Source organism: Meles meles, chromosome 5 (assembly GCF_922984935.1).
Source record: "Meles meles chromosome 5, mMelMel3.1 paternal haplotype, whole genome shotgun sequence".
NCBI classification, from domain to species: Eukaryota; Metazoa; Chordata; class Mammalia; order Carnivora; family Mustelidae; genus Meles; species Meles meles.
The window spans coordinates 6,969,777-6,996,518 of NC_060070.1; the positions used below are offsets into that span (position 1 = coordinate 6,969,777).

General features: G+C 44.3%; 1 protein-coding gene across 4 annotated transcripts in view; it reads left to right on the top strand.

The window, feature by feature from the left end:
* PRKN (parkin RBR E3 ubiquitin protein ligase) overlaps window positions 1–26,742 on the top strand; it is a 1,331,354-nt gene that overhangs the window by 895,283 nt on the left and 409,329 nt on the right. For all 4 annotated transcript variants that reach the window (XM_046005587.1, XM_046005588.1, XM_046005590.1 and 1 more), the window contains one exon: window positions 21,932–22,068. In XM_046005587.1, coding sequence (XP_045861543.1) covers window positions 21,932–22,068 — 137 coding nt within the window. The remainder of the gene's footprint in view (window positions 1–21,931; window positions 22,069–26,742) is intronic.

The window sequence follows — 26,742 nt, forward strand, 5'->3', positions numbered from 1 at the left end:
CTCTTCTTTTAAGGACACCGGACAGGTATCATTAGGGCCTATCCATCTGAACTTATATGACCTGAATTACTGAACTCTTTAAAGGTCCTGTTTCCAAGCATAGTCACACGCTGAATTATGGAGGAGGGGGGTGGGTCAGGACTTCAACATATAAATTTGGGGCACATAATTCAGCCCATAACAATGTGTAGGTATACATATACATCGTTTTAAAGTTTAGTATTATTATGTTTTATTAAACATTTCTTAAGTTTATTGTTCAGCACTGTTTTTAACAGTTTCCTAAGGTATTGGAGGAATTTTCACTACTTTAGGATAGAAACAGACTCATTCAGTTTGATTGACTGTTTAATTACTTGAAGTCGGTTTAACATACTGAAATGTGGAGTCCCAACTGTGACCTCCATCCGCCTATATCCCTGTGTTCTACTGATTAAATATTACACGGCTTCTATATTTTCTCAGTGCGAATGATGCCCTGAGTGCACTTATCAAGGCAAAATGCATATATTATCAATCTAGAATGATCTGTGTTTTTAGTTTCAGAAACTGATAAATAACAAGACTATGACATATTAAATAATGGTAAATCTGAAAAGTCAATATTTTCCTTAAGAAGAAACTTAGCTTCTCAGGGCCCTGAGCTGATAAACAACGGGGGTATCTGGTCAGGTTTTTGTCCCTTTTTTTCCAGAGCGCAGATGGCACCAGTGATTCCAAAATCTACACATCTCGACCCAATTCTTCCCTCAAGTTCTGTTCTTACATTTTTATCTGACTCCTTGGCATTGTACTTTGGATTCATCGTTGCCGTAAACATGAGTCCAGAACTGATCTCACCACCTTCCCTTGTGACAGCCACCTGACCCTTCCTCGGCTCTGGGCTTCTTTGGCTTCTGGAGTTTCTGAGTCATCTCTGGTTCCTCTTCGTCCTGTGGGGATTGTCAAAATGGGAAGGGGCATGCCCAGTATGGTATTTGTAACTACAGGAATACTGTCCATCCAGGCAGTACTTTGAACTTTTCAAGTTATGTGAATACGGTCTTGATAGCCACCACGACCGTAAAGTAAACGGAGTCTAATTCTTTTCATTTGTCTTCTGTTTATGACACCTTTTGAAGTCCTGCCCCCAAAATAGGTTAACACGGCTTAAAAATTGGACAACATATTTTATTGTTTATTAATTATCTTTATCGTAACAGAATTTTTAAAAGTTCATTTTAGTCTTCATCCTTGGAAACAATTTCAAATTTCCAGGGGAGATGCAAAAATAACATTAAGGAAAACTTTCTACTCTCTAACAAGGTTCTCCTATTGTTAACGTTTCACATTTCTTCTGGTCTGCTTTTGCTCTCTGAACACACATAGGCGCACACACACGCGCTCACACTTGTTTATTCATCGTGATTTTCTGCAGTATTTGAGAGGAAGTTGTGAACATCACGGCCCTTTACTGACAAGCGGCGTTCATCATTTGTTTTCTCTCGCGTGAAGACGCACTGTCATTCACGTCAGTAAACTTAACCTTGATACGGTTCTTCCGTGTGTGTTACCAGCTGTTCCTCAGCTTTGTCAGTTGACCCAGGGATGTCCTCTACAAACTAAAAATTATATTTTAAAATTCAAAATCTAAACCTCTTAGAAGAGTATTTTGTATTAATTTAAATAATTAAGACATAGGATCTCTAAGGAAAATATTAATTATCTACGTTTTCCTGTCGCTTGTCCTATCCCTCTTGCTATCGGATGGCTAAAGTTAGTTGTGCCCTCTTCTTGGTCTTAGAAATGAATATATTTATGGTCCCAGAAAATCCAAGATCATAAAACATGAGAAGTCAGCCAGATAGTTTAAACGATATCACATTCAGCACAACCAGCCAAACCAGTCATAACTCTGTGTGTCTGTACAGCTTTGGGTTGAATTGTGTTCCCAGAAAGATACGCTGAAGTCCTAACCCCCAGTACTTGTGAGTGTGACCTTATTTGGGCATAGAGTCTTTGATGATGCACTTGAGAGGAGAGTAAGGTGGTCCTACTGGTCAGGTGGGCCCTTAGTCCAGCGTGACTGGGGCCCGTAGAAGAAGAGAGACAGAGGCAGACACACACAGAGGGAGAAGAGGAGAGACAGAGGCAGACATGCGCAGAGGGAAGTGGCGAAGTAGAGGGATTTCTGGCAATACCAAAAGCCAGGAGGAGGCAAGGAAGCACCCTCGGGAGTTGTGTGGCCCTGTAGGTCCCTGGATTTTGGATTTTCACCTCCAGAGCCGCAAGACAACAAATGTATTTGGTTTAAACTACCGTGTTTGTGGTGGTTTGTTATGGCAGCCCCAGCACAGTAGTGTGTGTGTGTGTGTGTGTGTGTGCACGCGTGAGGACCAGCGCTCACTCCTGCACACCTCCCCAGTGGTTATGGTGCACCTGTCGTCCCATCGCCGTTTCCTGAGATCTCTGCAAAGTGGTTTGGTAACTTAAGGATTCACAGTAACATGGAATAAACCTCGTTCTCATAGTCTCACTGGGCCATGAGACTCACTGAACGTAATCCTCGTGAAATTGTACTGAGGAAAACACGAGGTCATTTTTAGTATCCTTTAAAGTTCTGCTAAAGATTAGATTATTTTTAGCGTTTAAATCACACTTACCACGCACGTCGAGCTACCGAAGAAGATGAAGAAGAAGAAGACCACCGTGGTGATCTATAACCGCCATCCTCATTACGCCCCGACAGGACTTACGGTGACAACTGGGTGAGATCTTGTACAGATCGAGTTCCAAAGGTTTTTTTTAACTGCTTGTGAAAATATTCTCCATTGATCCTGTGTGATTCTCTCTATAGTTCAATGTCAAGTATCTTTCAAGCTTGATTATGATCTCTTGAAGAAAGGGTCTGCGTTTCCTCTTTTTCTGTAAAATTCCCCTTGGCCCCCCTCCGTCTCCGCCGGTTCCCAGAGGGAGATCCTGCCTTGCACCCTCTGTCGTCCAGAAGAAGGAGGAGCTTGGAGAGCGTCCCAGGTCAGTGATGTCCTCGCTGTCCAGCAGATGGCCACAGGCGGCACGGGCTCTCCGCTGTTGTAGGAAGAGAATGGACTGGAAAAGGTGTCGTGTCCACATAGGTTTGGGGGAAGAGCACTGGCGTGGGTCCTTTTGGGTTAAAAGGTGGCATGCCGTGTCTCTGCGTCGGAGAAGCCAAGACTTCGAGAGCTGTGACAAGCGTGGATTAGGGCTCACAGCTCGGTAGGCCGGGGCTGCCCGGGCTCTGCTGCTGCACACGGGGCAGGCGGCCCCTGCTCCACAGGGAGGGCCTCGGGCCAGTTCGTGTTGCCAGGGCACGTGGGCGCTGGTGTCCACAGCCTGGGTGACCAGACCACTCTTCATCTCCCTAGTCCTTTCTTTGGAGGCAGACAAAAAGGGAATTCTCCAATATGCATTATTGAATTGATCTTTCGATCGCTCCTGATGGTGCCAGTTCACCGGGGAAAGGATTACAGCTTGAGACTACAGCTGCTCTGGGGGTAGAATTCTTCCACCCTTAGGACAAGCAGAACTACTCTCCCGGTCGAACGAGACAGGTAGACCTGCCAGCGAGGAGAAGCGGCACAGACCGAAAGGGCCTTGCTCTTTCCGTGCCCCAGCGCGTGTGCACTCGGGGGCAGAGATGAGAGAAATCCGTGTCTCCTGAGCTGAACTGAGATACAGGCAGACCCCTTCTTTGGGTGGCGGCTGCTCGTTCTCAAATAAGGAAGCTTTAGAATGTCTCATCCAGGGATATTCCGTTCTGTGTTCTGGAAAATGGCCGGAGCCTTGCCTCGCTGTAGAGGGAACAGGGCTGCAGAAGAGAAGCGTGAGAACAGGCCCGCAGGAGGGGCCCACGGCCAGCGGGCCCTAGAGCGGACTCACTAGAGCAACGAGACACGCAGACAAGGGATCCAGCCATCGGCACGTGAGCTCACAGGGAAGCTCTGGGTGCATGTCAGGTACACAGGGGGAGGCCATGGGAGGACAACCCCAGGAGGCCACGCAGAAAAGCCGTGCCGGGTCTGGTCAAGGTGCTTGGTCTGAGAGGGTGGACACTGCAAAAGGCACGTCCTCTACCATCCGACACTGAAATAAACACAGGGTGACTGTTAAGACAAGGTTGCCACGAGGGAGGGGATTCATCTTCTCGGCAAAGATGAACTTAACGCACCAGCTGTGTACTGAGACACAGTGCTGCTTCGGTAACCCAGGCAGAACATTCGTGACTGTAAGCAGCGGCTTTCCACTGTGAAATTTCCCCAATTTATAGTCTTTTGTAGTGGGCGGTCAGTGGAAATGTGGTTAAGTGGGCAACAGGATAACCTAGATTCTTACAACCTGTGAGCGGAAACCGGTGGTGGAATTGAGGCCAAACCACTGCGTCACCTTTGACAAGTGATTAGCCTCAGTCACTAGCCCACCTTTCTTACCTGCAAAAGTAAGAACTCAAGAAGGCCTGTTTACACATGTGGAAAATACTGGGCTTCAAAGGTTGAGTAATGGGTCGGGCCCTTCTGCTACAGGAGAGCAAAGAAACAGCAATCGTTTCGGGAAATAGAATCTAGAAATTTCCACCGAAGCGTAGGAAGATGCTTGAAACTTTATGCAGTGGTTTTGTTGTGGTTGCAGAGCTCCAGAACCCAGTGTGGTACGGGGCCGGGCTGCAGACCCGGCAGAGCACACTCACAGGAACCGTAGCGAAGGGGTGTTGTCTTCTGTAAATCGTCAGCCTCATTCCCAAGTCTCTGCAACCCGACAGGGTTTGTCCAGCCCTTCCAGCTACCTGCCTTCTCCTTCTCCTTGTGGGTCTAACCTCACCAATGAGGAGAGGGAAGGGGACAGAGAGGCCATCAGAGACCCGTGGCAGAGAAGCAGATTTCAGCTGTCCTTGCATTCTAGGGCAGAAGGCCACCAGCCTGTCAAAGGGGCATGTCCCCTGAGCCACCCCAGAGATTCCGTGCGGAAACCTGACAACACACAGCAGCACCCGCACGGCACAGTCACCGGACTGTCACCAGACCGTCCCAAGTCAAGGTTGCTGGCTCCTCTGCCCAGGTGCACCGTCTCCTCTCCGGTCTCCCTACAAGCCCTCAGGTAGCTCCAGCTGCTGGGAGATGGGCAGGTACTCAGAGCCCCCGTTATTCTTCCTGAGCCTCTGCATTGCTCAAGCATAACTACTTTGTTGAGATTGAACTCCCTAGTTCACACACACACACACACACACACACACACACACACACGCACACACCCCACCGCCATTCTAGCTCCTAGTGGCGGTCTTCGGGAAGCAGCGGTGGGTCCCAGGGGAGCGGTGTCACTTCTGAAGCATGGCAGGAACCTTCCAGCAGGCCCACCCCTGACCCTGACCTCTGTGTGTGCGTCACACCCACTCCCCACTTGGGCTCAGCTTTTTTTCCTTCCTCTTAGTGCAGTGGACTGGGACAAAGCCCTCCTGTTTAGGGCGGGCAGCCGGCAACCTGACTCGAGCCTTTGCTGCGTTTAGGCACCACGTCTAGAGGGAGCACCTGCTCTGGGCCCAGCCCTGAGATATAGCGGTGGGCAGACAAGATCTCTGACCTGAGAGATTTACATTCTAGTGATAAGAGGCAGACAATAAACAGAATGTATAATACATGATAGAAATGTACGGAAGGGCACGGGTCGGCTAGAGCTAATGGACAACCACAGAATCTCAATGACACATGGTAATAAGTAGTATTTCTCCCTCACCCCTTTGAGCTTCACCTGCATTTGGCTGCTTGTGGTCGGGCTTAGCTCAGCTCTGCCTTGGGCAGTGGATGTTTCTAGTAGGCTGTGTGTGTCATCATCGAGCCAGTAGGTACCCCAGGGAAGGCCTTCTCCTTGGGAAAGGCAGGAGCGCAAGAGGGCAAGCCTGAGCCCACGGTGCTTCCCAAGTGCTTCATCGCGCCATGGCCACTCGCATCCTCTTGGCCAAACAAAGCCACGTGGCTCAGCCCACTGTCAGTGGGTTGCGGAAATGTTCTCCGCTTCTAGTGGGAGGAGGGGCAAAGTCACCTGGTGAAGGGTGTGGGATCAGGGAAGGAGGAAGCATTGGGAATAATCATGCAAGTCTACTGCAGAAGGTAGAAAAAAATGGGCTAAGGGGCTTGGAGATGCAAAGTCGGCAGGGGAGGTGACTAGTTTTGTGTAGGGTGGTCTGGGAATGGCTTACTGGATGGAGACATTTGGAGAAAGAGATGGAAGAAGTCAGGATGTGAGACCTGTGAATATCTGGGGGAAAACATTCATGCAAAAGGAGGAGCCAGTGCAAAGGTCCTGAGGCAGAAGAATGCCAGGCGTGTTTGAGGTCACTGGGCCAGACCACAGTGAGCAGAAGAGAAGATGAGGACCCAGGAGGGGTAGTTTGGCGGCATTGGAGGACTGAGCTAGGCCACTATAAAGACTTGGGCCTTTATGCTGAATAATGTGGGGAGCTGTTACAGGGATTAAATTGGGGAGGGGGTGATCTAACTTCGCCTTTAAAAGCACCACCCTGGTTTTTATTCAGAGGATAAGGCTCTTCCTCCAAAGAGCTTTCCATGCCATGTAGATGGGTTCGGCAAGCCTGCTCCCTCACAGCTCTTGTTGGCATTTTCCTCTCTGAATCTGTGAATTCATTGTGAGACAGACCGGTCCTGTACACCGTTTAACCCTTGGAATCAATCATTTGCTTGCACATAAGCAGATTTCCGTGGAAATCAAGAAAAAGAGGATCCTTCCATGACATTGCATTGTCCCCCAGAAACCGGGTTGACCAAGTCTGCACCAGCCCAGTGTGAGCAGACCTTCCCTGCCACGTGTGGCTTCCCTATCTGCGGCTCCTCTGGTCCCCATGGAGCAAGAGCTGAGTGCAGGCTGGAAGGGAAGTTCAGGACGGGCTGGTTGAAGGCTCAGTGGCCAGCGTTAGATTATTTTAATAACTGGAAGTGACTAGAAGTCATGGATCTGGAAGTTGCTGGAAACCCACCGCTCAGCAGGCCTGCTTGCCAGAACACAAAATTACCTGTTACTGCAGCAGAAGTCCAACTGTTTCATGTCTATAGCTCAGGAACGTGAAAATTTCATCAAGCCAATGACACTGTAATGTCAGTGTTCTCCGGGGGCTCTTCCAGACCCCCTCCTCTCCTAGTTTCATGCTGTCCACGGGTGATCTCAGCTGCCCACGGGGCTGGAATTCTCATCTCTTGGTGGATGCGTCTCCAGAGCCTTTTCCAGCTCTAGGCTTTCTCCGGAGTCGAAGGGGCACATACTGAACCGATCTCTGCATGTGATCATAGGACATCCCAAGGACATCTCAGAATCAGCGAGTCTAGAACTGAACGAAATCTTCTACCTGTGTTTCCAGTCCTGGTTCCTTGGTTGTGTTTGTCCTACATCACCAAATGTCGCAAATGTCGGGGCCAGCCCAGGCGGAGTCCTGCAGTGTTGGGGAACAGGAGTGGGGCCAGACCAAGTCGCTCTGGTGCCCTCCTTTGTCACTCCCCATGGGGCCTCGTATGCGGAGTTCAAACATATTTGTTGAAAGCTGGACGGACATCTCCCCGTCCTGTCCTTGCCACGACAACAAGGACAGTGAGATGTCCTGGCATGGGGGACGCAGGTGAGGGCGCAGGGGCGGAGAGCTCTAAGACCTCTGGGTCCCAGAGCTGGGGAGTGACAAAGGAGGGCACCAGAGCAAGATCACAGGAGAGAAGACACAGAAGGGGCCCTGCCCTCCTGGGGCTTTTATAGTTCAGTGGATTAAATAAATAATGCAGAGAAAGCACTTAGCAGAGAACCCGGCCCGTTAGAAGGATCTGATAAATGTTTAAAAAGAGAAGCTGGACATCATGCCTGACTCTTCTTCCTGCCTCAAGTTAATTAACCTCTGAATCTTGCCAGTTTTGCTTCCTAAATATGTCTGGTATCTCCAGGGTCAGCACCCCATTTGAAGATCCTGTCTCCCAGAGCCTTACCTGACTTGGGGACCCCTGTCCCAGCCCACGGTGGGTTTCCAGTGCACCTTTTGTTTCTTGTTCTGGGCCCCGTGCCATGCCCAGCACCTGGCACCATGTAGGAGATCAATAAATACTCCCAGGGCAAGTATTGGCACCGTAGTTTCAAATTTTTATTATTGTACTGCTTTTAGATTTTTGTTAAGATTTTTTTACCTTTTAATGTAGGCCCCAGGCAAAGATTTTGAGTTAAATTTACATGGAAACGACTGGAAAGTTTGCATTTTTTTATAGGAAGTTATTTGAAAGGCGTTGATTTTCCAACAGTGGTCCCTTGGATTTGGGGGCATGGTCTTGAGATTTCCTAAAAGTGGAGAAATCGACAAATGTTAGCAGAAATGGAAAAGAACTCAGTAGGAGACATGCAAATGCTCTGTCGTCCCAGACAAATTGTCCACCTGTCCATGTCTCTCTGGCTCCCCTGCTGGGTCCAAACCAGCATCTTCTCTCCCAGGAGGACTTCACAACATCCACGGGGCTCCCTCCCTTTCTGGCCCCACGACAGTCCACACATCGCACAAAGCACAGTGACAAAAATGACATTGTGTTGAATTCTTACTGCCGGGGCGTCAGATTCCTAATTCTTTAGACAAAGACTTCACGTTGCTCCTCCGTCCACTTGATCTTCATCTCGGTCCATACCCCCTTTGCTTCTCAGTGTGTCCCTGTCACGCTTTTCACTCTCCCAGCGCGCCAGCTGCTGCTGTCCGAAGGGAGTTTCCCCCTCGCTCCTCCTGCTCACAAGAGCCCGCTTGCATCAGGTGTGTGCACCGCGTGCCGTTTGGGGATCGGGGTCAATGTGGTGCTTGCCTCAGGCCTCCCCCGGCACCCCCTCAAGGAGCATCGATGGCTTAGCTCAAACCAGCAACTGACTGCCCTCCTCGCCACCTGCAGAAGTCATTGATCTCTGGCTCTCTGGCACCCCTCCTGTTGGCCTTCCTTTGTGTCCCTCTTTATTTATACTCCTTCGCTGCGCCAAACAGGCAGTCAGTGGACCACTTAGAACATAAGCATTTACCAAACACCAGCCGTAGGCCAGGCACTCAGAAAACCGAGAGACAGCCCTTGGGTTTAGGGATTCAAAGAGCTGGAGGAGGAAACCTTTCCTGGAAGGTCTTGGAGGTCCAGGCAGTCCCTGTCACAGCCACCCAGCTCTGCCTTTACAGAGAAAAGCAGCCGGAGCCAGTGTGTGAAAATGGCTGTGTTTCCGGAAAACTTTGTTTACAAAAGCAGGCTGTGGGCCAGATTTAGCCCCTGGCTGGAGTCTGCTAACTTCTGGTCCAGAAAGAACAGAGACAAACAAACAATTGACTCTAGGCTGTGGTGGGCCCCTTGGGTCGGGTGGCGGTTCATGGGAGCACAGCGCACGGCAGAGGGCTCCTGGTCTCTGGCTCCGATCGCCAGCTGACTCCAGTCACCAGCTGACCTTACTGGGGGGGGGGGGGGGGAGGGAGAGAGAGAAAAGAAAAAAGAGTTTTATTTATTTATTTATTTATTTATTTTTTAAAGATTATTTATTTATTTATTTGACAGAGAGAGATTGATTGATTGATTGATTGATTTTTTTAAATATTATTTATTTATTTATTTGACAGAGAGAGATCACAAGTAGGCAGAGAGAGTGAGAGGGAAGCAGGCTCCCTGCCGAGCAGAGAGCCCGATGCGGAACTTGATCCCAGGACCCTGAGATCATGACCTGAGGTGAAGGCAGCGACTTAAACCACTGAGGCCCCCAGGCGCCCCAAGAAAAAAGAGTTTTAAATTAGGTTTTAGTTCAGAGTTACAAGATATTTTGTTGCTTTATTTTTGTTTTGTTTTGTTTTATTTGCTGTTTTTTAGTACCAAGCTCTGTCTTCTGATTTCCTTTCAATATGCTGGCTCAGGGCCTCCCTCCCATCATGTCTTCCAGAAAGCAAATTCTCTAGAAATCCTCAGACTCTCAGTCTGGCAAGCAGCGTGCACACTGGTTCAAGACGTAAAGCCTGGATCCTACATAGGACTGGTCTCTTGCACCGAATTTCAAGGCAGGTTTGAGTTCCACAAGCTTGCAGTGAGGAAGAATTGTGATCACACACACTAGAGACTCTAGAATCTCGGTATCCAAAAGGTCTTTAGAGACCCCCTGGCTAACCTGCCATTACACGGATCCCTTTTCAACAAAGCTGTGTTCTGAACCTGCTCTTGGTACAGCTCTCTCAGCCCTGAGCTGTCCAGAACCTTCCCCCACCCCGGCCTCCAGACTCTTGGGATGTGCAGCCCAGGCCACTGAGCCTTTGCATAATTCCCTTAGCTTGCTTTGCTGTGTGAATTCGTTTGGATTTGTAGCATTACGTCGTGTTGATTTTTATTTCTTTTAGGGAAATATTTTGGCATGCTGTGGATTGCTTTTCTGGCTATCTGAAAAACAAAAAACCAAATGAGGAAAATCATTTGACTAGCTACACTCTACACATTCTTAAATGATGTTAATATTTTAATGCTGAATCCATCTAATGACACCTCAGAAATGTCCCGGTACCACCTCACTTTGAAGCCTTTTTGCTGTAGAACTATTGTCAAACGTCTACCATCGTGTAGGTGATTTCCTGACTCCAAACTACTGACCTTCTGCAAACCTGATCCTTACTGTTTCTCTGATAAGAAGAATAAAAGGTCTAGCATTCTGGTCGCATTCATTGTTCATTCATTTTAAGAATGAACGAGAGACCAGCGAGAGGTCCTCTGTGCAGGGTTTTTGTGGGCTGGCCGCAGAAGACGCATCCTTTTAAACCCACTCTGTTTTGGTGAAAATTTGTTGTGTTAAATAGCTCTGAACAGTCACAGCCACTGGACAGACTCCAGGCCCACTAGTATTTCTCATCAGGAGATTTGGGGACCCATGAGAACAATGTATTTCACAGAGGGGTTCTTGTCTAAACAAGATCTGTCTTCATATCATTCTCGATTGAGCAGAATTCTCTTGCCGTGGACTTGCACATTCGTCTTTGCTCACAAAAGGGAAAACAAAGACAGCGTAGGTACGGGAACTGGTGTGGCTCGGCCGGCTTCCCCAGCGGCCGACTACCGGGTTGTGTCACACAACAGGTCCACGCAGTCGCTGTGACCTAGAGAGGATGTTACGTGAGAGCGGGTTTTAGCTTTCTCTAGCTGTGCACACTGAAGGTCTGAACAGAGCCTGCTCGGAGACGGTAACTCAGAACTCTTGGACTCCTGCAAATACAACATTCAGCGCTTGGGCTTTTATGACTATAATCCTGAGAATTGAAATTAACACCATGAGTTGGGGGATAGGAACATGTAATAGGATAGATAATTTTTCATGAGATGCATTTTGCTCCCATGGGCCAGGTACCCCTTGGGATTTTTAATTTTGTTGTGTTACATGCAACAATTATTTCATTATGGTTTGCTCACTGTTTACAATTATTTAGCAGCATCTGTTTGCTAATATAAATGCCTTAGCAAGAAAGGTTGGGATTGTTGCCAGTAAACCAAATCATTGTAATGGATTACTACAAAATGGGGTTGACCTCTTTCCTTCTAAAACTTTACCTGTGTTTTCAAAAAGAATGAAGTTTATTTTTTAATTCTAATATATGTTGTTATAATGTTTACAATCTAACACTTCTAGAATGTACTGGTTTATGTTTAGTCTCAACCTGTCAACAGTAACTAAATTTGGAAATATCATATATAAGCTATAGTAAGATCAAGTAATTATTTTCAAAGATTGATACCATCTGGAGGAAATTAATAATCCATTAATTCCCTCTTGCAATCATGGTTTCATATTTCTGTTTTGTGTTGCCTGTTTATTGTTAATGATTCAAAATGTCATAAATAATGGAGCCTAATGCAGGCACAGTTCCAATGTTGTATAAACCTAAAACATGGGCTTGCGTGTGTGGCTTGTGGAAGCACTGTCCTTGTGCCTTAGATTTATTCTTAATTTCTGGAGGAATCAGAACTTCAGTACATGCTGAGGAGATCAAATGGAGATGTATGGTATGGCTTCTAAATCGTACCTAATCTGATACCATTTTAAGCATCTTTCCATGTTTTCCTCACTTCCCTCTAGTTTCTAGGTCATGCGAATTCATTCTTGCCTTTTGGAGCTTCGTTTTTTTGCTTTGTTTTGTTTTGTTTCATTTGGGAAACATTCTCTGCCTGAGCAACATTGGATTAAGCTTTGACCAGAGCGCCCCAGACTTCGTTATCTCCCCATTAGATGGAATTCCCCGAGGGCAAAAACTGTGTATCCCATCCCCACATCAAGCAAGGGAAGCCGCATGGGGCAGTGTCCCCGTTACTGTGTGTTGAATTGGAGCTCATAAAGCAGGTGGACAGCAGCATGATGAGGCGTACTAACACAGTTGAATAGAAAAGTACTACTTTGTAAACCGAAGCATTAAGGGAAATTAGAAAGTGAGTAGGGTAACCAGGTGGTGGGTCATAGGGAGGGCACGTACTGCATGGAGCACTGGGTGTGGTGCAAAAACAATGAGCACTGTTATGCTGAAAATAAACAAATTTTTAAAAAAGAATTAAATAAAATCTTCAAAAAAAAAAAAAGTGAGTAGGGGGATCAGCTCCCTGGAGTTTTATTCAAACAGCTTCCTAAAAGGGGAAAATGAAGATAAATAGGAAGAATTTTGCACAGAGGGACATGAGCATAAGGGGAAAGGAGGCTCCGTTCTGAAGCTGTGAGGAGAATGACCTGGGAAGGATTTGGGAATGGCAATTTGGAAGATACGTACTGTGGGGCAAGGAGCCGTATGGAGAGCTCTGAAAACAAGAAGGAAAACCTGGGATCTTAAAACACTGACTTTGGGGGGCACCTGGGTGGCCTTCGGCTCAGGTCATGATCTCAGGGTCCTGGGATCCCGCCCTGCATCGGGCTCTCTGCTCAGCAGGGAGCCTGCTTCCTCCTCTCTCTCTCTCTGCCTGTCTCTCTGCCTACTTGTGATCTCTGTCTGACAAATAAATAAACAAATCTTAAAAAAAAAAAAAAAAAAAAAAAAACAAAACTTTGACTTTGGGTACTTAGTTCATGGTTTTAGCCAAGACCTACCGTGATGAAAGCTACGTTAGAATAACATCGCTGAGGTGTGCTGATTGGATTGGGTTGGTGCTGGTGGTGAAAGTGGGAGGAAGATATGGCGTGGGTGCTCGCTCAGCTTTTCTCCAGACCGATCGCTAACGGGCCTGGACTTCAGACTACACCAACAAGACGGAACATTTGCTGTAGGAAGCACTACACTCTTGCTACTCTGTATTTTTGCTCAACTATTTCTCTAGCTCCTACTCTGCAGGCTCTCAAAAATAGTGAGTATCTGTGCAAAATAAACAGGTCGGAAGCAGAGTGGCTGCTTCTTGAAATTTTCTTTTTCTCTAATGACAGTAAGTAGGACAAGTTAATGTATCAGTAGGGATGCCTTGACTTGATGGGAGCTGTTAAATGTTTTTGAAAAGGCCCGGGTACCCACAACGAAAGGCCTAGCAAATAGTAGTTACCCACAACACACGTGAGGTCAAGGCTTAGTTCCACTGCTGAAAGTATGTCCTTGGAATTGTTAGGTGCTGCATTCCGAGCACATATGAGAATTTAGAATATTTTGGTGAGTATCGTAACCTCAGGATACATAAAACCAGGTGGCCTTCCAGAAATAAAATTGTGCATTAATGACAAGACAGCTTGCCCAGGCATGGTCAGGGGGTCAGACTTGGAACAAATGCTGAGGTTAGAGTTCTCTTGAATTCAGTTGCCATTTAATGTCACGGACGAGATACAGAATTACTAAATGTTAAAGAGGAAATGTATTTTCTTCTCATTTTATTTGTAACATGTTTACTGTATGAGTTTATATATTATTTTATTTTAAGCTTCTATAAACAAGGGAAGCCATTTCATTTGTTCGGTATCTTTTCTCTATATGGACTGAACACACTGAGACATGAACAGCCTTAAGACCCACTACACTGACCTCCAAGACTTCCTTAGGTGGTCTCTAAACTCCTCAGATGGTGGCTTGCACTGCACCCTGAGATAATTGCCCTTTTGTCTTCAGCCTCATAGGACTATGACCTCCTGAGACAAAGGGCTATGGCTTGTTGGCTTTGAAGTGGCACCCACAGGACGTGCCCGGCGTGGGGCAGTTCAAGAGAATTGGCAGAAGGGTTTGATGACAATGGTTCAAAAATGTAGGCTTGACTAAAGAGTCTTCACCTTGGCGATGTTCATGCTGAAATACTGGGACTTGTAGGAGCAAGCTCACAGAGCTGCCATCCCTTTTTGTGCAGCAAAGTGGACAGAATAAAATAGTGAGATCATGAGCAGAAAGAGGCAAGAAGAAGTTGGAAGTGGTAGTAAATGAGCTCGTCCGGGTTCTGGCAGCGCCTTCAGGGGATTCTGATTCCAAGCAGACTAATGGATAAAGGAACTTACCTCAGGATTTTAAACTTGGCTGCTGGATGGAATTTCCAAGGTCATTCAACTGTTGAAGCTTATTTTAATTTCTTAACATTGAGTCCGTCAATTAGCATCTCGGATCAGGGGCCTCTCCAGCGACGGGGATTGCTCACTTGGCTAACCCCAGTAATGAACTCGCGGGACTTGCAGAGGCTAAAGTGTTGTCTCTAGCATTTTTGTGGGCGGGCGCCAGGCTGCATACTCCTTCGTCAGTGGTACATTTGGGCAATTAGCAGGTGATGTAGATTAAATGAAAATGCATTTGGTTTCTGAGATTGTAGTCATTTGTCTATTTATTGTTGTTCTAACTAAGAGATAGTTAAAGTGACAGGAAGATAGATTCGGGTTCCTTCATGGCAAAGCTTTCCTCCTCTAATTATTTTTATCTAATCTAGTGCTTTATTCAATTCCCAGGAGTCATAGTTGTTCCTGTACTGAGGGTTTGTAGAGAGCTTTGAAAGATTGCTAACTGGGGCATAACATGTAGGTTACTGTTGCACAAATGAAATATTGTAAAAACAACTTGAGAGTTTTCAAGGGTCAAGTGTTAGCTATATTCAAGGACTAACTTTCTCTCTCCAGTAAGCAAATTTTATTTTTATCCCCTCAATGATTTGTGCTTAATATTTTTATTCTAACTTTTGCTGCTTTTCATTGCATTTCAGATGGTTCTATTATCCCTAAACATATATTTCTGTCTAATTTTGCTTTTCATTGGGGTGAGTGGAGAAGTTAGCTGTGCTAGGTAACTCAGCATTCTTTTCCCATGCTCTGTAGTTTTGCAATTCCAGTCTCTTCTGTTGACCTGGGAGGTTTTTTTCTATCTCCATGCCCTGGAAACCTGATACTCCTTCATTTTTCTCTTTCTAAAGATTTTATTTATTTACTTGTTTGTCAGAGAGAGAGAGCATAAGCAGAGGGAGCAGCAGGCGGAAGGGAGAGGCAGGCTCCGGGCTGACCAGGGAGCCCAATGAGGGACTCCATCTTGGGACCCTGAGGTCATGACCTGAGCTGAAGACAGATGCTTAACCAGCTGAGCCACCCAGGCGCCCCATCTGATCCTCCTACAAATGCTACTGTCTGAATGAGTTCTTTTCTAATTTCTTTTCTGATCTGCTGTTTGAACATGATTTTGTCCTCCTCTGAGCCTGTATTAGTTATAAATTGCTGCATAAAATAATTATCCCAAAACTTCGTGGCTTTAAACAAACACAGATGTTGTCTCGCACAGTTTCTGCAGGTCAGGAATTTGGGCACAGTTTGGCGGGATGGCTCTTGTGCAGGCTAGCTCCTGAAGTTGTAGCCAGGGTGCCCCATAGTAGCCCAAAGGCTTGTCTTGTGCCTGTGGGTCTGCTTCGGACATGACTGATGATCTCAGGTGACTGCTAAGCCAGTGCTGGCTGATGGCAAGAGGCCCACCCCAGTTCCTTACCGTGGAAGCTTCTCCATAAGATCACTGTGTCCTCACCACATGGCTGTCACTTTCCTCTGAGCAAGGGACCCAGGAAAGAGCACAGAGAACCCCCAGTGCCTTCTTGGACCTAGTCCTGGAAACCGCTCATTGTCATTTCCACACACTGCCTGTGGATTACTCGGCTCAGTCCGTTGATGGGAAGGAGGTGGGGACGGCTGTATCTGGAGGCTGCTTCCCGCAGAGCCTGTCAATATCTCTGACGTCACTCACGTAATTTAGAATGTTCTATCCCGTGTTACAATTATGTGTGTCCCTTTCCTACCCCCTGATTAGATTTTTCTTTCCTTTAGAGTTTAGACTTGCTTCCTTATCTTTACATATCTTAAAAATTCTGGGACATTGCCTTCAAGATGTGTCACATTCCACTGAGAAGTTGGAAACCACGGCCTCTTGATGGGTGTAAATGAAGATATACCTGTGGTTCAGAAGTAGATGGAGACAGAGAAATAGATTTTGGCAGAGAGAGTGTGAGGTGGAGCAAATGAGGGAGGGAGAGTGCACGCGCGCACAGAAATGAGGCGGAGAGCAGATTAAACTACACATTTGATCAGAAAACTATGAAAACCTTGGTGCTGTTTTGTAGCTAGCAGAGAGCTAATTTTATGAGAGTAAATGTTTGGACTACTTACTATGTAACAATACTCTGCTTCGTGCGATGTATGTGAGTGGTTTGCCGTACTCTTCACCAAGATTCCTTCAATTAGGCCTGATAGTCTGTGAACAAAGGGCCTTCGGATCCCTCCGTTAGTAAAAACAGGCAAGTCATTCCTTACGAGTAACTCTTCAAAACCGTGCCTTCAGCCCACATCGTGTCTCCCTGTGCCGCCGGCTTTGGGCCTCCATTCTCACCTTGTCCAGAAAGGGACCCAACTGCTCCTGCTCCCTGGTGGCTCCCACACCTGCCTCCACACCCGCACCTGCCCCATTGCCGCACCTGCCCCGCTGCCGCACCTGCCCCACTGCCGCACCTGTCCTGGCTCCGGCACCTGCCCCGCGCCCACACCTGTCCCGATGCCTGCACCTGCCCCGGCTGCTGCACCTGCAGAGAGTGCCCTTCCTGCTGCCCATGGGCAGACTCATGTGCCCAGGGCTGCATCCGTAGGAAGGCTTCGGTCAAGGGCAGCTGATGTGCCGGATGGAGGAGAGCCTGTTCCAGATGGAACCAGAGCCACATGTACAGACCTGCAGTTTTAAAACATTTTTTCATATCACTCTGTTTGCTACATGATGGTTTCTATGAAATGCCTGAATTGCACTAAAAGTTGTTGACTTTACAAGATAATAATAACTCTTCAGTAATGTCAAGTGCAGCATTTATAACTCCTTTTCCATATGATTGAGAACTTTATTTAACCTTTGATTAACTGCTCTGCAGCCTGGCCCCTTGGGGTAAAACCGTCTTCTAGACTGATCAGTTAACATTTATATGTAATTTGAGCAAAGGGCACAGAGGAATGTCGGGAGGGACAAAGACCCAAGAGGAGTCCTGGCAGGTTTTCCTCAGAAACGTCCCTCCTTGTCCATTTCTAGAACCGTCGGCACACCCCAGTGTGCTTCCTGAGTAACTCGTGCCTGAGCTATTAAAATGACCTCCAAATGGTTCTCACGCCTGCCAATTTGTTCTCCTCCACACGTCTCTCAGAGTCAAACTTTCGAAAACATCACTCCCTTCCCATCCTCAGAAGCCCCCCTGCCACCGTCCACAAAACTGTCCATGTCTTCTCTTTCCCGGACACATCCTCTCAGCCAGCCCAACAGACAGCTCTTCTGTCCAAGAATTCCTTCTCACATCTATGTTTCCTGCCCTGCCCAGAATCCAAGTTTGTCTCCGGGGACCCTGTGTCGATCCTTCCATCCCCCTAAATTCAGCTCGGGTTCCCCAACCCTGAGGCATACTCGTCTGCTGTCCTTACTTCTGTGGCACCAGAGTTTGACGACCACACAGACCTCCTTTTGATACCTGCTCCACACACATGGGGGTCCCGGACTTGGGCCTCGGACGGTGTTGTGTTTCCTCAACACTTACAACTCTTTCCGCGCTGCCGTGTTCCGCGTGTGTTTATTAAGCGCCTACTTCAGCCCAAGTAGATGCTCGATGAGTAACTGAGTAAAAAATGCAAGGATGGGAGCCGAGAAGTTAGGAAATGAGAGCGTTTTGTTCCTCGGTCACTGGTGTGGTCAGTGGCTGTTGATGACATAATTGCCACACGCTCACCGCCGAATCTGGGGAGACCTCAGTCATGAAAGTGTTAATCGAGTGTTTCCCTCCATCCCTTCGGGACTTTTCACTTACTGCTGACCGCCAAGACAGTGTCTGGAGCACATTAGGAGAGACCCAACGGGAGACAAATTCCAGGCCAGATTCCTCCGAGGTCGTCTCTTGAACTGGACCGGGATATTTGGAATTTTGATTTGGATGTGAAGGCTAGTATGGTACTGAAGACTGGGTGACAAAGAGTTTAAACCCAGGAGTAAGAGAACCGGAAGCCAGCTGGAGGCAGAGAGTGGAACAGGACGTGGGCTGGGGGTTGGGGGGGCACTTTATTTTAGGAGGCTGCAATGGAAAAGCCTATGTGACGCTCCTAGCAAGGTACCTGACCCAAAGCAGTGATCATAAATCCTCGTTTTTCCCGCCTTCTTCTTACCTAGTGCTTAGGAAGTTAATTATGTGGTCCCTCCAGCCATGAAATGATTCTCACTCATTTTCTCAGATGATTCAGATGATTAATCCAATAATGTTTCTAGGGTTGTCATGCTTATCCCTCGCCTAACTTTCTTCTAAATACTACAAATATTCTTAATAGGAGATGAGCAATCTTATCTCAACACTGTTTCAAGAAACCCAACGGACTGGTAATTCTATCTGAATATATGCATCTACTATCTACATCTGTATCCGTAACAAATCTATCCATCAACATAGGCATTTTTTCTACATCTTTATTTTATATCTCTCCATATTAGTCTCTGTGTGTATATTTAAATTCACTGCATAGGGATAGTGATGGATGGTGAGAATTCCCGAGTGACTTAACTATATATGCGACTCCTCACGATACTCGTAAGTTTCTTTCTTTTCCATAGTGGTCGTGTAGAAACATGCATGTGGTTTCTCCGGTCACTGACACTCTAGCTTCTCATGGTTGCATGGGGCACCCTGTGTCTAGGAAGGAGCCCTCCTTCGAGGGACTTAACATGATCCTCTGTCCTCCCTTCCAGTGCTGAACACGTTTTTATCTCTTGGGTCCTGTGCCCTTCACGTCTCGCTGTTTGGTAAACCACTGTTCCCTGCTGTTCATTTTAGCTCCTTTTTGTTCCAGGTAAACTTTCCCTAAAGCCCTTTCTGATGTCTCATATTTTTTGTAATAATAAGGGTCATTGTGTAGCTGCTGCAATGGGTTAATCATAAGGGCTCTCAGGTCCTGGTCACCTTGCACTTCTCAGTGCTGCCTTCACCGCTGCCTTGGCCATTTGCCATTCAAGTCCCCGTAGGGAGGGCCATGAGGTGTCCCAGTGGACCAGCCAGATACCCCCACGTGCAGCAGCTGCTCTTGCCATCCTGATGATGATGATCAAGTAGTCCTGGCAGCTTGACCAGTTTCCTTCCCACCTAGATCTCAGTTCCAGGAGGCGGAAGTGGCCTGGTGACGTTGCAGGGGAATGTTCAGTGGGGTTCCTCCTCCTCAGTCCCCAGGAGGACGTGCTCCTCTCTGTGGGAACCAGAGCCTGTGTTTCCACAGGGCCTGTGATCACTTCTGTCGGTGGCTGTGTGTGTGTGTGTGTGTGTGTGTGTGTGTGTGTGTGGTAGAAGGAGGGACAGATGGACTACTGTGTCCTTTACTTTGTTGAGTGTGTCCCTCCATGCCCCATACATGGGACCTCTTGGACCTTTCCTAGAGGTGGCGTGGTGGGCCCCTGGATCCACACAGGCTTTCCCTTACACCGTGGCCTCTCGTGTAATTACTGTTTCTTTCTGATCTGTTCTAAATAATAGGATGCCATCAGTAGAGTAGAACCATTGATGTTCTGTGAGTTGTCCTCATGGTCTACGGTTCTTCTGGACCGTATTTTAACTGAAGGGCAAAACCATAAACGTGTAGTGTTGTCCGTACATGAAAGAGAACTCTTTTCCATTTTTCCTTAAGAGAGAGGGAAAGAACACACTTGCCGGGCCAGTGGCTGCACACTGACCGTGACCCTTCATGTCTCTCTGGGACACCATGGCAGTACTGTTCATGGGCTGACTGCTTTGATTTTGTAAGTTTTCTTTTTCTTCCTTCTGCAAGGTAATTGCTAAGCTTTCTTTTTAACCTTGTTGTATATAGGAACATTTTTATAAATGTTCTAATATTTTCTCCAGCGTTTCCCTGCATTGATAGCAGATTAGGGATCTCTAAAGGCTTAGTCGACCATGTTGCTGAAAGCAGAATGGAGAGTATTTTGCACAGAACTTAGCTGTGAGGAGGAGGTAGAATGTGGCAGTTCAGTAGGGTCACCCAGAGTGAATAAGGTATGTGGGTCCTTGTGCACGTGTGTGCGTATGACTCTCGATAGAAATAGGCCAGTGTTATGTTTTATCGTCTTCAAGCAGAACATTATTAGAAGGGAAGGGGTTGAAAGTTCAGAACACAGTCAATGCCTAATTGAAAAAGGCTCTGGAAATGGGAATGATGGCCCTGAAAAGACTTCAGTGGGTTCAGAGATGAGAAATAGAAGCACATAAAAACATTTACGGACGCTCTAACTCAGCTTAAGTTGACCATTGCCCTGTAGACCTGTGCCATTAAAATACCGAGGTTTTTTTTTTTTTTTTTTCATTTTGTTTTGTATTAGATATTGCTTTGAAGTAAGTGGGAAAGCAGAATTTTGAAAATCTTTTAATTGTTAAGAAATTATATTCTAATGGTAATGTTAAATATCAGGTGTTTTGGGGAGGAGGGCTTTTGAAGAGCTCTTCCTTGTGTTCAGAATCGTGTATGAAATAAAAAAATATTTTGTATTTTGTTCTCATTATATTGAGAATAGGTTTAATGCGATATGCTCTAATGATTCTCTTGCTATTAAAATGGCCTTGAGGCTAATGTGGAATTAATATATTCCATTTGTCTCTTTTTTTGGTCATAAAATCATGTGGTCCAGTTGTAAGCAAAAATGCATGATTATTTGGGGGGGCTTTTTTTCCATACAAAAAGCATTTTAAGGGAATACAAATTTTTTAGAATTTATATATATCAATGTGTTAGTAAGCTCCTAACCTTAATTTAATAAATTGGGTATTTGGGTGGAGGGATGATGCAATAGACAAAAATCTTAAAGAAATGAATCTGTGGCAGATCATTTCTATTTTGGAATTCTACTTTTCTGCTTGCCAATGAAATATGAGTGACTGTTGAACATACCTATTTTGGTACAACAATAGTTTTTCTTGTGGCTTTAGGGAAGTTCATATTTTATATATCATTAAAATTAAATTCGAGGAACATTTATTCAAAACCTTACAATGCCTGGCACTACAAGAATATCAATGGGAAGCAAGCACAGTGTCTACTTTCAACGAGCTCACAGTCCGTAAAAGCAGAAACGTCACCAATACGGCAATGTAATTATAGATTGGTAAAAATACATGCAAATGTCTGGGGTGATTCGTGGGTTAACTGCAAATTCTGAGGCTTCTAGAAGACTTCTGTAAAGAGGTATATCTGAGCTTGGGTTTAAACAGCTGATTGGTAAGTAGGTTATATAAAAAAATATAAATTTAGGAAAATCACTGTTTTAGATAGTTAATGAAGTACATCCAGTTTTTAAGATGTAGCTTTGATCGATCTGTGCTCAGTGCTGGTCTTTACACAGAGCAGAGCACGCCGTAAGCCACCCAGCACCATTACAAAGTGCCCTGAACACCTGCTGCCTTTCCGCCCTCAGAAATACTAGAGGAAATGTCTGTCTTTTCCTCCGCAGGAGCCCTGTCCTGGTTTTCCAGTGCGACCGCCGCCACGTGATTTGTTTAGATTGTTTCTACTTATACTGTGTGACAAGACTGAATGACCGGCAGTTCATCCCTGACCCTCAGCTCGGCTACTCTCTGCCTTGTGTGGGTAAGTCTGGTACTTTTTTGTTCTGCTCCATCTTTAATGCTAATTAAGAACGGAAGAATTGTAGATGCAAAACCATCTCCGATAAATTCAAACCCTGGCTGAAGGGTTGAAAAGTCAAATATCTATTTGATCCTGGTTGTGCAAGAAACAACGTTTGGATCACAAAAAAATATAAAACCCTAGGGTAGGAAGGAATTATGTTGGCCTAGAAAATGCATCATCTGCACGAAAGTGTGGGAAACAAATTGTAAAATATTAGTCAGCCAATGTACACAGAGTATGTCTGTGGATTTGCACTGCAAGCTCTAGATTACCTGGATCTAGAGCAGCACTAGTCATATTTCTAAATTGGTACCCTTATTCGTAAAAATTGTGAGCACATACACAGGAGTATCAAAGAATGTATATTTAAAAAGAAATTAAAGGAGATGAAAGCTGAGATATTTAATATTTTAAATTGTTTCATCTTTCAACACTGCAGAGCATTCTTTAATTGTGTTACACTACTATTGTTACATGTGTTTTTTTTAATTGAGGTGAAATTCACCTAACATACAACTAAGCACTTAAAGTGTACAATTCAGTGGAATTTCATGCTTTCACGATGTTATGCAATAACCATCACCTCTGTCTAGTTTCAAAACTTTTTTATTACCCCGGAAAAATGTCATGACCCCACATTCATTAATAATCCCTCCCAATTCCCCCTTGCCCCCATCTCCTGGCAACCACTATGGTCTGCCTCTACAGATTTACCAATTCTAGATACTTCCTATAAGAGAAATCATGCAATATGTGACCTTTTGTGTCCTTGTTTCACCTCACATAAGTTCATTCAAGTCACGGCATGTACCTTTATGCCTTTTTATGACCGAGTAATATTCCCTTATAGAGACACACCACGATCTGCTTCTCCATTTATTCATTGATGGACATTTGTGTAGTTTCCACCTTTTTGCTATTAGGAATAATCTGCTATAAACATCTGCATACTTGTTTCTGCAGAGATATGTTTTCATTTCTCTTAGCTGTATACTGAGGAGTGCAATTGCTGGGTCACATGATAGTGCCATGTTTAACCTCGTGAGGAACTGCCAAACTATTTTCCATAGCTGCTGTACCGTTTTGCATTCCTACCAGTAACTTTAGGGGTTTTTATTTCTCTACATCCTCTCCAACACTTGTTGTTTTCCTGTTTTGTTCTGTTTGGTTTTTAATAGCCATCCTGTTAACTTTGAAGTTGCATGGCGTGGTTTTGATCTGCATTTCCCTAATGAACAGTGATGTTGACTGTTAGCTTACATGCTAATTTGCCACTTGTGTTACCTGTTTGGAGGACTATCACTTCAGGTCTTTACCTGTTTTTTAATTGGGTTATTTATCTTGTTGTTGAGGTATAAGAATTCTTTATTCTGGATACTAGACACTTATCAGATACATGATTTGCAAGCAGTTTTCCTCTTCTGTAGGTTGTCTTTTTACTTTCGTGATAATGTCCTTTAATACAGAGAAGTTTTTAATTTTGATGGGGTCCAATTAATCTCTTTTTTGTTGCTTATGCTTTTGGTTTCAAAGGTAAGACTGTTGTCAAACCCGAGGTCATGAAGAATTACCGCACGTTTTCCTCTAATAGACTACCTCTTATTCTTAGGTTGTTGATACATTTTGAATTATTGTTTTATATACGGAGTGAGATAGGGGTCCCTACCTCATTGTAAATATATATATTTAATGATTGCAATGTGAGTAAATATGCTTCACTATTGAGAATTGTGGTTTGAAACTATGTGATTCCTTGATTCAATGGTCGGGCTTTAAGGGTAATTCGTTTCAGTACTTACTTGTGATACTTATCTGTAATACTTAGTTTTAATGTTGATCAAAGCTGAAAAATATACCTCAAAATTATTTGGCATTTCCAAATGGAAGAAGCTAATTGCAGTGTTGACTTTGTAAATTCTGACACTTGTTTTTCAATTGCATCTGCCAATAATGCAATGTTTTAATTAAGATTCACATAATATATGTGTCAACATATTGTTAAGGAAGACTCACAAGAGGGCATTGTGCTTTTATATTTTTTTTTGTGCTTTTATATTTTTAACAAAAGCATTCAAAAGTTAGTGTAACATTTACTTGTAGATCGAAAGATTCTGTTTTTAATGTTTTTCATTTGATAGTTTTGTACTGATAAGCTCTCTTTTTCACAAAACTATATAGTATGGAAACATTTCTAAATATCCATCTTCATATCTTCTCACACTCAAGACACTTCTAAAAATCAGTTTATTTCTCACTTATTTTTAAATTTTAAACCTTTTGAATTCTAAGAAATTTCAAGTATACGAAGTAAAAAAAAAAAAAAAAATAGTGCAATAACTCCCCTTGTACACATTAGCCAGGCTTTCTAGTATAACAGGTTGTTCCAGGCTTTCCTTGTATTTCTTGCTAGCTTTTATTTTTTTCTTTGGAATCCTTTTAAATACTTTTTCTGACTGTGTTTACTTCATTGCTGGTTATTTAAATCCTTCATAGAACCTTGCTTTATTTTTCTGGAGTGCCACTTACTACCAAGAACTTATCTTTCTTGGCATCTGTTTCTTTTCACGTTTAACAATAAGAAGAAGAAAGCTGCATATTTGTGTATTTGGTTATTAAAAGACAACGTATCTGGAATAGAGTAGCCCGTTGTTGTCTGCAGTTCTGGTGATTGAAGTAATCAAAAATATTTAAAGATACTTAAAATTGTTAATCTGTTGACCAAGAAGTATTTATAAAAACTAGTATATAGGCCTGTACTGCTGTCCACACATTAGCAATGTTGACGGTCACCCTACATTAAGGAAACACTGTGAGGTGAGTGTCCTGGGGGGTGTGATTTAAAACTCAGTGCACAGACACAGGTGCCATGCTCCATCCCCATCATGGTGACCCGAGTGAACCGGCCTGACCACCACTGTGGTCACACACTCCAGGATGAGCTAAACAATGACAATCCTCTTGATGTGTATGTTTGTGTCTTTGTGTGTGTGTGTCTGTGTGTGTGTTTGCAATACGTAGAAACAAAAAATGACATATTTTCATGGAAAGGTTTTCTAGTCTTTGATTTTTAATAAACTTTGGAAACCAGGAAAAGGGGACGTAGCAAATAACCACAAGCTGAGAGGAGTTAAAAACAACCTACTGACTTTCAACTGTGTAGTAAACTTTCTACATGGTCTAATTCATTTTGATACTTGTTTCTTTAAATCTTCAACAGTGTTTTGTTTTGTTTTTTTCCTTTTTCTTCAACAGTGCTTTAATATGTATCTTCAAAGGTGCTTATAACAAAATACAATTCAGCTTGTCACAATATTGTCATCTGTTATTTAGCCTTTTTTTTAACTGTGGCTCAAATTAGAAGTGTTCCTCATAGTATGTGAAAAGAGGCTTTCAGATGTTATTATAGAATTTTTTTTTTTATTTTGTAAAAACCAAACTGGATTATCCTGAATCCTTTCTCACCAGAAACTCACTAAGAGGCTGTGTTTTAAGACTCTCACTACCCCCTCAAGATACTCCCAGTTTATGACATGATGTATCCAGTATGCACACCAGGGTATGGTAAGTTCTGATATCAGCCTGTACATTAAGTCTTCTTAAAGACTAATTTTTTCATATTTTATATAAAATCTATATAAGCCCTACTATTACCTCCCCATAAACCAATGAGTAATTTTGCCCATATCCTGGGGTATACACAGAGAGTCAGAGAAGTCAAGTTCAAGTCCCGGCTCTGAGACTCACCCCCTTTGTAATGTAGGGCAAGTTACTTATCCTTCGTAGGTCTTGGTTTTGCTCTAAGGTAAAAGCAAGATGCTACAATCGCACCTATTTTGTACATCGTTCTGTGGGTGAATTAAAATAATGCCATATAAGGTGACTCGGTGTTAAATAATGAAGACAGTGAGCACATAACAAAGATTAGTTTTTGTTATTTGGGTTGTTCTTAAACATGCATTCTTACAGATTATATATGCAATTTATTTGTGCATATATGTGTATATCCATGGAGGAACATATGATCAGATATTCTTTAACTATAGGTTGGTGTTTCCTGTGATTCAGTACATAAATCAACCACTAGCCAAGCATTATTCACCTATCCATCTGGTTTATTGTTGTTGTTGTTGTTGTTGTTTTACTTTGCTTTACTTTGATTCATGGAGCATAGAACAAGGCACATAAAATAAACTAGAAAAAAAAAACAGAAAAAGAAAATCAAGGCTTTTCAAACTGTAGATAAGAACAGCAGACTATCAGGAACAGATGACTGAACTCATACTATTTCCACGGCATAGCCCTCTTTCTTAGTGGGGTTAATTAAAGTGTTATATCAATGGGAAAAGTTATATCAATGTCTATAATGTATATAAATCTTATAAATAAAACTTAATAAATCATAAATAGAATTTAATACTATGTATAAAAAGCAAAAATACTGGCTAATTCCATAATAGAATGAAAACTGTATTGCAAGGTCAGCTTGTTATTACTCCAGCAAGGCTCAAATTCTATGCTAGATCCATTCAGCAAGAAGTGTGTTGCTGGTCACATTGATCATGGTTCGGTAGAACATTTCCTTAATGGCTCTTGCCTGATCTCAGTAATCTTCTGTAGAAAGCCTGGATCTCA